At 41.9% G+C, this 12,796-nt stretch overlaps 1 protein-coding gene and 1 long non-coding RNA gene across 2 annotated transcripts in view; one reads left to right on the forward strand and one right to left on the reverse strand.

Annotated features, from left to right (window-relative positions):
* On the forward strand, nt 1-8,701 carry COX7A2L (cytochrome c oxidase subunit 7A2 like). The gene is made up of 3 exons (XM_079109801.1): nt 1-161; nt 6,314-6,442; nt 7,793-8,701. Exons 1-3 carry the CDS (start codon nt 90-92, stop codon nt 7,931-7,933), a joined length of 342 nt encoding a protein of 113 aa, XP_078965927.1. The 5' UTR covers nt 1-89; the 3' UTR covers nt 7,934-8,701.
* The window catches only part of LOC306643573, a 9,215-nt gene continuing 4,831 nt past the window's right edge, over nt 8,413-12,796 (reverse strand). The window contains exon 2 of the long non-coding RNA XR_013758989.1: nt 8,413-12,474. This is a non-coding gene — a long non-coding RNA (uncharacterized lncRNA). The remainder of the gene's footprint in view (nt 12,475-12,796) is intronic.

Consider the following 12,796-nt stretch of genomic DNA (forward strand, 5'->3'; position numbering starts at 1 on the left):
AGAGCCTTGGGACCGCAAGAGGGGAGGCGGGGTCCTTCTCTGGGGCGGTCGCGCAGGCAGCGGCTGCGGAAAGCCGGACGCGGAGCATCATGTATTACAAGTTTAGTGGATTCACGCAGAAGTTGACTGGAGCTTGGGCTTCGGAAGCCTACAGCCCGCAGGTAGGGGTCGCGCAGCAGCGACTCAGGAGAAATGGCGGCTCCGGTCCCCAGGCCAGGCGGTCTCCTTGAGGACTTCTGCCCACCGGTCGGGTCGGTTCAGTTCATTCGCACCTCCCCGCACCTTTCCACACCTCCCCACGCTGACTTGCAGTGGTCACTGAGGCTCATCTTGTGTGAGTGCTCTTCCTTCAGGCGGGCTTGGCCCTGCGCAGACACACTGCAGGGGTCAAGGTGACCCTCGGGGTCGTTGCCTGTTTAAGATGGATGACTAGGGAAGCCAATAGGACCAGAATGTAACCCTCCTGCAGTGGAGGTTCGGCCCTCTTGCTCTTTTGGAGAAGTCTGTCTTTCGGCCTTCCGGACTTCAATTTGTTACTCCTTGCCCCAGCCCCAGAGGCTTCCTCCGGCCAGCCGCAGATGGGAGGATGGGGATGACTGCACCCGGCAAAGCCATGGGGCGGGAGGGTTCGTATGATTCGGATCATTGGGAGACAGCCGGCTCCTTCAAGGGCTTGGGTAGCCTGGGAATTCCCACTTCTCCACTGTGAAGTGGTTGACGGTGCACTGTTTCAGTTGTTTGCACAGTATGCCCATTTCTCTCACATTCTACAGCTTGAGATGAAGAATTTTTGAGTTCCGTACACGTTTGGGCTCCAGTACTAATTTTACTGCTTTAGTTGAGTGACCTTGGCCGAGTTGCTTAATTTATTTTGCGCTCAATTTTATCCCGCCTGTAGTGCAGATTGAATGAAATGTGTCAAGTGACAGGCGCTTTTGGCAGGTAGTTCTCCAGAAGCTGAATCTGAGATAACTGGAATAGTAGGGGCACAGATGGGGGTAACGAATTTTTTTATAATTGTGCCTCTTGGCCTTTTTTTTTTTTAGGTGAGGCACTGCATCTTGCTCAAGGGAAGAATGTTTAAGAAGGATTCCAATCTGGGATGGGGTTGTAGCCCAGTGGTATAGCACTTGCCTAGCATGTGTGAGGCGCTGGGTTCGATTCTCAGCACCACATATAAATAAAGGTCCCTTGACAACTTAAAAAAAAAAATGATTTTGATCTAAGATTAGATGTGCTGTTAGGGTAAGGAGGGCAAGAAGGAGGTGGGGTTTTGTTTTTTAAGGGAAATGGAATTGGGAGGAAGAGTTTAGGGTTTGTAAGTGTTGAGCTTGTGATGATATTTCATTTCTGGTAGCAGTTGGATTTATGAATATGGCGTTTAATAGGAAAAAACCCACAGGTGGTGGTCGACTGTGGTGGAGGGATCAGCCAGGAAGTACATAGGGAGGATAGGTGGGACCATGATTCAATTATTGAAATATGAAGGGAGAGGAGGAAAATTTATCCAAAGAATAGTCCAGGATGAGGAGGGGAATCAGTGTAGTGTCACTGAAACTTAGTTGGTAATGAGTTGTAAAGAAAGAATTGTTAGTAGTGTTATGGTGAATAATTTTGCAAAATATATTGGAAAGTGGCCATTTCTATCCTGTCCGCTATTTGTTAGTTCACAGTTTAGTTTGATAAGTTTTGACATTGTGTAATCCATCCCTATGAAGTTCCCTCATACTCTCTCCCTGTCAATCCCTGTACATCTTCTTATTCTGATTTTTATCATTGTAGATAGTTTTGTCAATTTTTGAGCCTTATGTAAATGGAACCATGCAGTATGTACTCTTCTCTATAAGTCTTATTTTAAAAACATTTTTGAGTTAGCCATGATACCCATATTAGTATTTCATTGTATGGCTATATCACAGTTTATCCATTCTGGTGCTTGTAGATATTTTTTTGGGGGGGTGTACTGGGGATTGAACCCAGGGTGCTTTACCACTGAGCTAGATCTTCAGCCCTTTTTATTTTTTATTTTGGGACAGGGTCTCCCCAAGTTGCCCAGGCTGACCTCAAACTTCATCCTCTTGCCTCAGTCTACTGAGTAACCACTGCACATGGTTTAGATGTTTTTGTTTTGTTTTGTTTTGTTTTTGTACTGGGGATTGAACCAAGGGATGCTCTGGGATGCTCTACCACTGAGCCACATCTCCAGCAACACCCCCCCCCCTTTAATATTTTTTTTAGTTGTCGATGAACCTATATTTTTCTTTCTTTCTCTCTGTCTCTTTCTCTCTCTTTTTCCCTCTCTCCCTCTCTTTCTTGTGCTAAGAACTGAACTCAGTGCCTCACACATGCTAGGTGTGCACTCTACCTCTGAGCTACAACCCCAGCCCCTCCAGCCCTGTTTATTTTTAATTTTGAGACAGGGTCTTACTAAGTTGCTCAGGGACTTGCTAAATTGGTTAGGCTGGCCTCAAACTTGCAATCTCTTGCCTCTGTGTCCGGAGTTGCTGGGGTTACAGGCATGCACCATCATGCCTGGCTCACATATTCTTTTAATAGCGCTCTCTCTATTAAATCTGAGTTTTAACTCCATTAAATCTAAGTTTTGATGCCTAGTAAGGAAGTAAAATTTCTGGCTAAAACTGGCATAGCAGAGATTACCTTAAGATACATTTGTTATAGATAGGGCTTTCAGATTTATGGTGCCTCTTGAATAGTGTTTCACTTGAGAATTTGAACTTCTTTAGTTACTTAAAGATTTCTTAAGCTACATTGAAAGAAAGGAGCAATATTGTGTACACTTTATGGACTGTAGATTTCAGAGTGATTGTGACAGTGCTGTCCTGTCTTTGTGTGGGATGTGTGTGTGTGTGTGTGTGTGTGTGTGTGTGTGAGAGAGAGAGAGAGAAAGAGACACACACACACCTGACAAATAGGTGCTCTGATGTTGCTAATTAGGAGGAGTACTTCAACTTGTCCTTTTTTGAAAACACTAGCACACTATAAAATGAAGATATTTGCAATATTGTTATTATGTAAAGTGAATAACCTAACATGGATTAAATAACCTGATATGGAAAAGCTGGTTCTGTAACAATAGCACAGAGATTTGTAAGTCAACTTGATGGCAAGTAGTTGTTGCAAGGGTATTTTCCAGTGGTTGTTGAAAAGTGTTTTCCTTACCTTTCCATGTCCTGTGCCAAAAATAAATTCAGGCCAATAAGCACATGAAAAGAGTCTTAACATCATTAGTCACGAGGCAACAGCAAATCAAAACCACAATGAAATGCCACTCGACATCTACCAGAATATCTATAATCAGAGAGGCAGACAGTAGCAAGAAGTGTTGGTGAGGCAATAGAGAAACTGGAACCCTGTGACACTGCTAGTGAGAATGTAAAATGGTGCAGCCACTTTGGGACACAGTTTAGCAGTTTTTTAAAAGGGCAACATAATTTTACTGTTTGGCCCAGTAATTATTTCCCTGGTTAGGATGGCGAATGATATTCTAGCTAAAGAGAACTGTAAAAGGAAGGAGTGGAGCATCATTGAGTAGGTAAGCTTGGCTGTGGAGGATGGAGGTAATTATGAAGGGGCTAGGATCAGAAAGCAACTTAATGCAGAAACTTATAGTAGTTTGTCCTTGATGATGAGAGAGCTGTTGGAGGTGAGGAAAGAGGACTCCAAGATCACGGGAATGGGAGCATGCTGGTGCTTTCAACAGGGAGCTCCTGAGTGGGTTGGCCAGTGAATTTTGGACATGCTGAGTGTGGTATCAGAGGGACATGAAGGCTTGTAGTTTGAAATGAATTGACTTGGTCTGGGAGAAGTAGTTCAGTCCTCAGCACCATGAAAAGGAAAAAGAAAGTGAGGCATTGCAAACTGAAACTGGTTTCTAGTTCTAAATCAGTGAAAGGTTCACAGATTTCTAACATTTAAAAATTTGGGCTGGGTGCAGTGGCGCCCGCCTGTAATCCTAGTGGCTCAGGAGACTGAGGCAGGAGGATCAAGAGTTCAAAGCCAACCTCAGCAAAAGTAAGGTACTAAGTAACTCAGACCTTGTCTCTAAATAAAATACAAAAATAGGGCTGGGGATGTGGCTCAGTGGTCAAGTGCCCCTGAGTTCAATCCCTGTTACCCGCCCCCCTAAAAATGGGATAATTCTTTTATTTCTCCACCCTTCTCTCCAAATCTAAAAAGTAGAAGGAAAAAAATGTTGGTTCAATCAACTTTTGGGGAAAAAAAATCATGTTTACCTTTCTCTTTAAAAATTTGGAGCCATTAGGGACTAGGATAGCTCAGTGGTAGAATGCTTGCTTAGCATGTTTGAAGTCCTGTGTTCAGGACCTAGCAACCCCCCTGCCATTTGTTTTCCCTTTTTGGAGCAGATAAATAGAGTAGGAAGAACTCAATTATTATACATGGCCCTTAATCAATTTTGGAGGTAGGGATTATGTAAACAGCTGAGAGAGTCAGTGAAGTAAAGTCTGTGATTTCTACTTGATTTATGGTCCACTTATTTTAAGAACAGCTTTCAGTTGTTTTCTCCTTGCTGTGGGAGGTGTGGAGGCTCTGCCAAGCACTGATGAACATGACTTTGGTTTATTTAAGTCTGGTAAAGCTATAGCCTTCCTTAGCTGACTTACACATTTAACACGTATTTACTGGCTGTTGCTTTTCTAAGTCTTGGGAATAGAAGCAATGAACAACACATGCCAGAATCTCGGGGCTTTCTTGTAATAGGGGGAGACACAGTAAACAAAGTAGAACATAGTATGTTTGGTGGTGGCAAGTCCTGTGGAGAAAAATAAAGCATGAAATGGTAGATTGTTCTCAGAGTAAGGGAAGAGGGCATACAATTTTAAAAAGGGTAATGAGGAAAGGTGACATAGGGTCAAAGACCTGAAGAAGGTGAGGGTACAAACCATATGGATACCTGGAGAAGACCATTCTATGTAGAAGGAACATACTGGGTGTCTAGGAGTTTTTTAATTTTTTAAGGTGTAGATGGACACATACCTTTATTTTATTTTTTATGGGGTGCTAAAGATTGAACTCAGTGCCTAACATGTGCTAGGCAAGCACTTTGCCACTGGGCTATAGCCCCAGTCCAAGTATAAAGTTATTCAAATAAGCATATGTAAGAAGATTGGGCAGAATATACAATAATTGATAGGATGAGATGAGATTTAGGTAACTTTAAAATTCTATATTCTGAATTTTTCTAATAATATAAATGGAAATATTGAATTAAAGCTGTTAATATGGTTGATACTCCTGTTTTCAGATGGTACTGTCCAAAAACTTTTTTGTAGTTTTGAGTCACTGGATAGGTGAACAAACACAGTTAGGTATATAGTCCCTTCTAAAATGCTCTCACATGAGTCCTGTTCAAACATGAATTTGCTTTTCAGAGATGCTTGGTAGAAAGTACTTTTAAACTTCTACATTCAAGGTGGAATAATCATTAGGAGACAATACAGTGAGCTCACAGAATGATAGAAAGGAGGATCTAATATTCTCCAGTTAATATAGAGCCTTGTTATCACAGTAGCAGGGCCTCTTTTTTCTTTTCTGACTCCTTCTGAGTCCCTGTCTCCACTTGAGTGTTACACACTAAATGTAGGGCCACACCTACATTATAGACCAAAATGGATTGTGGTTTTTAAGCAATAGCTGATGGAAATATGGGGTATGAGTAGTGGAAATCTAGAAAGCCAGGGCTCTGCACTTTATGGAGGCTCAAGTTTCAAAACTTGGCCCTTGATTTTCATTGTGTGACCTTCAACAAGTTACCTTCTCTGATCCAGTTTTCTCCTCTATAAAATGGGAACAGGGTTGCTGACAGGATTAAGCGAGGTAATGCTTGTGAAGTGTGGAACATAACACAGGCCAGATAGATAATTAGCTGCTATTCCATATCATTGATGTCCATTACTAACATACTGTGTTGGTATATTAGCTCACTCAGACGAGAGAAGGGACAGTGAGGTCCCTAATGAGATCTAACCAAATATTCATATACATTATAAATGTTTTACTGTATGTATTTCTGGAATCTCAAATTGGATCTTCATTGTCTTTCCTACCTTACTGGTAGGGAATTCTTGACAGTTTGCTCTGGGAAAGCAGCTTAAGGTGTTTTGTCTAAAGTTTGAGGACCAACTCAAGACCCATTAATGCAGGGTTGAAGGGACCCTTTTCTTATTCCTTGTGTGTGGGTGAATGGCTGCTCCAGACAGCCTGCTCCTTGAAAGTTTTGTTCAGATGCCCAGACATAACTTTCAACTTACTGTTTTCCTTTTTTTCTCTGCAGGGATTAAGGCCTGTGGTTTCCACAGAAGCACCACCTATCATATTTGCCACACCGACTAAGCTGACCTCTAGTCCCACTTATGATTATGCTGGGAAGAACAAAGTTCCAGAGCTACAGAAGTTTTTCCAGGTGAGGGATGACACTGAGGAACAGAGAAGCCTATGAAGTAAACAGGCTTAAAAATTCCTTCTGAAACTGAGTCTTAGTCTAGTTTACTACCCAACCTCCTCTTTATTGAAATAGAATTCCCTTGCTTTTAGTTTGAGTCATAAACTAATGGAAGTTTATATAGGTGGAGACTTCACGCTTAACAAAGGACAAGGTGGTTACTGTCCTCATCAGCATTTAAACATATTCAGGCTTTCCGGTTGGATAGATAGACGCATGCTCCTGGTCATTCATTGCATAGAGAAAGCAGTAGCTTGCGCATTTGTGTTTGTGACACATGCAGTGACTTTTGGCAACAAGTTTTAATTCTTTTTTATTTGCTTGGTAATAAAATTCAGTGAGCTGTTAATGGAACTAAAGAAGATCCTCCTGGGTTTGCTGATGAACACAGAGAAGCCAGAATTGAAATCTCAGATATTCTTTTTTTTAAAAATTTTTTTAGTTGTCAATGGACCTTTATTTATTTATTTGTATGTGATGCTGAGAATCAAACCCAGTGCCTCACACATACTAGGCAAGCACTCTACCACTGAGCCACAACCCCAGCCCCAGATATTCTTAAAGTTAATCTACTTACAGATAATTGAGAACTGATTATAACTCACTTGTGAGTGCCATGGGAGTGACAGAGCCTGCTACTGCTTTTGCTTTCCCCCTCTCAAACATATGCCCAGATTAAGACCATCTTAGAGTACTTTTCTTTTGGTCAGTTTAACCCCTTTTTCTGATAAATAAGATTTGAGGGGGCATTTGGAATGTTGAGATGCAGTGGAGAAGACAGGAATGTTGGAGGCTACAAAATAGTGAATTAAACATCTTGTGGAGTCTGATTATTAAATGGGGCCTTAACTATTTTAATATAGTTGAATACAAAATGGACTTGAACCTATAAATTGAACTGGTGTGCTCTGACTTGGTTCCCTTATGATCAGAAGCCAAACTAAATGTAGGATTACTTGGAGAGCATTTCTAGTGCCTGTGTTTTTTGTTAAGCTATTATTGCCTTTGCTTTTTAAAAAGCTCCCCAGTGTTCCTTTCCTGGTTAAGTAATATATGATAAATGCCTTTGAAATTTGGAGTGTGTTATGTGCTGTTGCCTCAGATTCATTTTGGAGAATAACTTGAGATTTTTAAGCTTTAGCTACATTTTAAAGAAAATATTAGTGTTTTAGTCAGTGTTTTCATGGATTAGGGCTTTTCCATTTTTGTGTTGACGGATAGTTTCACAGTAGACAAATTTGTTCTTTATTAGCATGCAATTGTAAAATCTTTTTCTTATCAACTGTGTCCTTGTCAATTTTTGCTTTCAAGAAATCTGATGGTGTGCCCATCCACCTGAAACGAGGCCTGCCTGACCAAATGCTTTACCGGACCACCATGGCACTGACTGTGGGAGGGACCATCTACTGCCTGATCGCCCTCTACATGGCTTCACAACCCAAAAACAAATAAGTTAGGCTGCAGGGGACTGGTTTGTTTTTTGGCATAAACCCTTTGAATTTTCATTGTTTCTTCTCATTTTTTTCCCCCCTCACTTGGATGGTCTACTTAACATTTTCACAGGAAAGGAAAAAAAAAAAAAAGAGAGAGAGAGAGATAGAAGACAGTATTTTGGTTTGTTTATGAAATGCATATGGCCTGTCAGATGTCAGGCTCATTTGACAGTTAAAACTATTGTTTAAAGAAACACTGTGCCGTGTGCTTGGGCTCCTGATTTCCCTGGAGGTTCTGGATGAAGTTTGCACACAGGCTTATTAATGCCAGTCTGTGCTGAGGGCCTCTGGGACTTGGGATTGCATATTTAAGCATGGAGTGCAGAAGCCTTTCTGGATTTTTATGTGACTGAGAATGGAAGACGAAATCCAAGGCCAGATGCATGAAATGAGGGGTTTGAGTCAGTAGTCACCTTGGGGAATTTTTCCATATTGCAGCAAAACGTTAATAGAAATTATTTGCAGCCTGCCTGTATTCATCGGGCAGTTTGTTTCAAAGGGTTATTTGCCTCATCCCAGATCTTTAGTGAAATTTTATGTGTAATTGTTGTGTATTCCATCATGGGAACAGAGAACACCTGTTTACTGTTGCACTTTAGATTCATGTCTGTCTTGTTTGTTAATGCAGCTGTGCCACAAATTCTACATTATGTTTTAAAAACTTGTTACAGCTTTAAATTATGGTTTATTTTGATGATGGAATAAATACGTGAGTGAAAAATTACAAGTTTTTGAAGTTCTTTTAAATTAAATGACCTTTCAGAATAATTGGAGAACACTAGAGGCATCGTAATCCTAAGTCTCATTTCTTTTTTGTTTAATTAGGCACAAGGTAATCTTTACAAAATGGTTCCTCAAAGTCAAGCAATAGGAGTCTAATGGCATATTAATGATTACCATATGGCTCCTTGTAAGAAACCTGCCGTTCCTTAGTGAAATGTACCTGTAATGCACAATTCACTTAAACATTTATTTCCTATGCTGTCAGACTTCAGACTGGTAGACTTCACTTACTGTATATTAATGCAGGTAATTAATTAACAGGTAGAATATTAGGTGACCATCTGTATCTTACCATAACAAAAAACTGTGACCTCTTTTCCCAATATTGGGTATTGGACCCAGGGCTACTCTACCACTGAGCTACATGCCAGTTCTTTTTTTATTTTGAGATAGGCTCTTGCTAAACCTGAGGCCAACCTTGATCTTGGGATCCTTTTGATTCATCCTCCCAGGTAGCTGGGATCACAGGTGTGTGCCCCTTGCCCAGCAACAAATCCTTTTGCAAGTTGTTTTCCGAGTCTTTGTTAATAAAATTGAAGGAACCAAATGAGTTGTCATTTGATCATTGATGAGTATTTTTGACAATCACTATATAACTAAGTTTATGATCACAGGAAATTTAACCAAATTTAAATTTCAAAATGTTATAGAGAATTATGTCTGATAAGTAAGGGTTTCGAGTCTAAAATATTAGGGTATAATTTTGGGGGTAAAATTCTAGGTGTGAGAGTGAAATAGAAATTCAAATTCAAGAAGAAATTTCTGACCCTTCTAGTGCTGTGGTTTGAATGTCCCCACCCAAACTCATATTGACATTTAATCCTCATTGTGAAGTAAATAAAGGAAGGTGGGAAGTTAACCTGCCTGTGGTGTTTGGAGGTGTTTGGGAAGATAAGTAGGGTTAAATGAGACTGTAGGGATGGGTCCCTAATGCAGTGGGACTGTGGCTATAAAGAAAAGGAGGAGAGACTGAGCTAGGATGCTTTCTGGCCATGTGATGCTCCGTACTTGGGCATCTGTAGTCCCACTAGCAAGAAAAGCCTCACTAATATGGCCACCTGATCTTGAAATTCCCAGCTTTCAGAACTGAGAGTAGAATAAGCCTTTATTCTTTATAAATTACCCAGTCTGTGGTATTCAGCTATAGAACAGAGAATGGAGTAAGACAAATATACATTTGTTTTCTATTTTATTTTTTTGTAGTACCAGCGATTGAACCCAGAGCTTCAAACATGCTAGGCAAGATCTCTACCACTGAGCTGCATCCCCACCAGACATTTGTATTTTTAACTAGGTAAAAGTAGGTATCCATTTGCAGTGGTATTTATATCCCACTAAATACATTTATAACTGATTTAACAGTTAATATTACACAACAAATTATATTATTTTTGCTGGGGGGTTGGTCACTGAGGATTGACCCCGGGGCAGTTTACCACTGATCTACATCCCCAGTCCTGAGCTGCTGGAATTACAGATGTGTGTCACCATGCCCAGCTCCAGAAATTATACTTATTGCAATGTAAATTTAGGAAAATTTTTAGGTGGTAAGCTTAAATAGGCAAACAGGACCAGGCTCAGTGGTGTTTATCTGCAATCCCAGCTATTTTGGATGGTGATACAGGAGCGTTGCAAGTTTGAAGCCAGCCTCAGCAACTTAGCAAGACTTCCAACAACAATAACAAAAAAGAACCAGGAAAGAAAACCCAAAAAAACAGGGCTGGGAATATGTTTCAGTGGTAAAGTGCTTTCCATACATGCTTGAACCCCTGGGTTCAATCCCCAGAACTGCCCACCCCCAAGAGAAAAGACAAAAGGCAAAAGCTTATAAATTTTTAATTTTTTTTTTTTAACAAAAGAATAAGAACTATAGATAGAAGCCAGGGATGGTAGTGAATACCTGTAATCCTTTGCCTATTTAAACTTGCCATCTAAAAATTTTCCTAAGTTTTAAATAATTACAGTAAGTATAATTTCTGGAACCAGACACAGTGGCACACACCTGTAATTCCAGTGGCTTCAGAGGCTGAGGCAGGAATTCAAAACCAGCCTCAGCAACTTGGTGAGGCCCTAAGCAACTAAGCGAGACCCTCTCTAAATAAAATATAAAAAAAGGGCTGGGGATGTTGCTGAGTGGTTAAGCCCCTGTGGGTTCAATCCCTGGTACCAAAAAAAAGAAGAAAAAGAAAAAGATAGAAAATGGCTACTTTCACTTGTTTTAAGAAGTGCCCACCTACTCCTCCCTTCCTCTGGCAGAATCTTTCAGATTCTGATTAGCCTTCCCTCTCCCTGCCTCATCCTGTGTGACTTTGGTGTGAAGCCTTCAATGCATGGCTTTGAAGTGGCTTTTAGGACACTGGCCAGCTTTTTGTCTACTTTTTTTCTTGGTGTGGCTTGGGTAGGCTTTCCTGGGTGTCTGATGTTGAGGTTTGTAACCCTCAAGGTGTCTTTTTCTGATTTTTCACATGGTGGGAATCTTTCCAGACCTCTCACTTTCTGACCCATTGGTCAGCAATAGCTAGAGATTACACCTTTGGCAATGATAATTGTGAGAATTTCTGTTGCCTGGTCCTGGTGAATGATAAAACTCGATACTCTGACTGATCCATCCTAGGGTGCATGACTGATCAGGTGCCACACACTGCCCACGTCAGGGTTTGGTTGAGAAGTGGGGCCCTGCCCTTTGGTTGTCATCCTTGTTTCTCCTCTGGACCTTTCAGATGCTTGGGCCTCAAAAATGAATAGCATAGCCTTGCCTTTGGTAAGTAAGCCTGGAGCTTATAATCCAGGGAACTCCTTTAAAAGGCATTTTCAGGGTCCTTTGGAGGGCGCCCCTGAGTCTCAGGTTGGGTGGAGGAGCTCTGTAGTTGGCCCTCACCTGTCCCTGTGTGAGTGCCTGTGACTGGTAGGGTTTGGTTGCTTTACAGCAGGCTGTCTCTGGGTGGAGCAAAGCTCATGCCACAGTAGCCACCTCCTGTTAAGGAGGGGAGTGGACAGATCATTTGCAGTCTCCTCTGCTATTCATTCACAGCTGTCACCTGCATAAGCTTGAACCTGAACTCCTGGCCTTTGTGTGGCTCCCAAGTTGCTGGAGTGTGGTGCTGCTGCAGGCTGTGTTGGGATTGGGACCAGATGCTGCTTGCTCAGATCTGGAGTCTGTGAGAGCTGATTTCCAAGGGAACTGCTTGCAAAATACTAATGGAGAACGGGCTGAGCAGAATGGCTAGGAATAGCATTCCTTAGATAACATTTTTCCCCTTGCGTTCTGACACAGCCTGCCTGGGACATCTTGCTTTCCCTTGCCCTGACTTTGTCCATGGTCACTGACATTTGTTGTGGTCATGTGGCTTTCCTTCAGGACCAAAGCACAGGTCCTTCATGCTGCATAGTATGTCCTAGCCAAATGGAATCTTTGCTGACTCTAAATATCACTTTCTGATGGAAGCCAGCTGAAGCGGCTTTGGCTGTAAAAAAGGGTGGCCTTGCCTCCCAATTAGCTGGGGAAAGTTTAGGAAGAAGACAGGTGCTCAGTGCAGTAGAACCTGGGCACAGCTATAAGGAAACACAGACCAAGTTAGGGGCTTGGGTTTTCTGAGGCAGAAAGGTGGAGGCTGAGGTGTGCAGGACTGTACCTGGTACCAGGAACTAGGTGCAGAAATTGGGGTGTTCCTGAGGGCATCTTTTCAGGCAGAAGGCTCTTCACACATTTCATTAATCCTAGGAGAGAGAGAGAAGTGGGGAAGGGGCAGGGTCCACGGTCCAGGGTCTGTTCAAAGGTCTGACTGCCAGGTTAAGTCTTTGTGAGTGTGGAGCCCTAAGCCAAGAGGGACGCAGCCTGGTTGCTTCTTCAGTCCCAGCCCCCACAGGTTATGGAAGCGCCTTGCCACTGGAGGCATGATGTTCCACAACGATTAATACCTCACGGGCTCCAAGCCCAACTTCTTCCCCCAACCCTCCACTATTTAGGCTGCCAAGCCACCATGCCATACAGCACATTAATTTGAAAATTGTCTTGCAGCTGAATGAGTTGATGATGACT

This window comes from Sciurus vulgaris (genome assembly GCF_902686455.1).
Source record: "Sciurus vulgaris genome assembly, chromosome: 14".
Classification (NCBI taxonomy): Eukaryota; Metazoa; Chordata; class Mammalia; order Rodentia; family Sciuridae; genus Sciurus; species Sciurus vulgaris.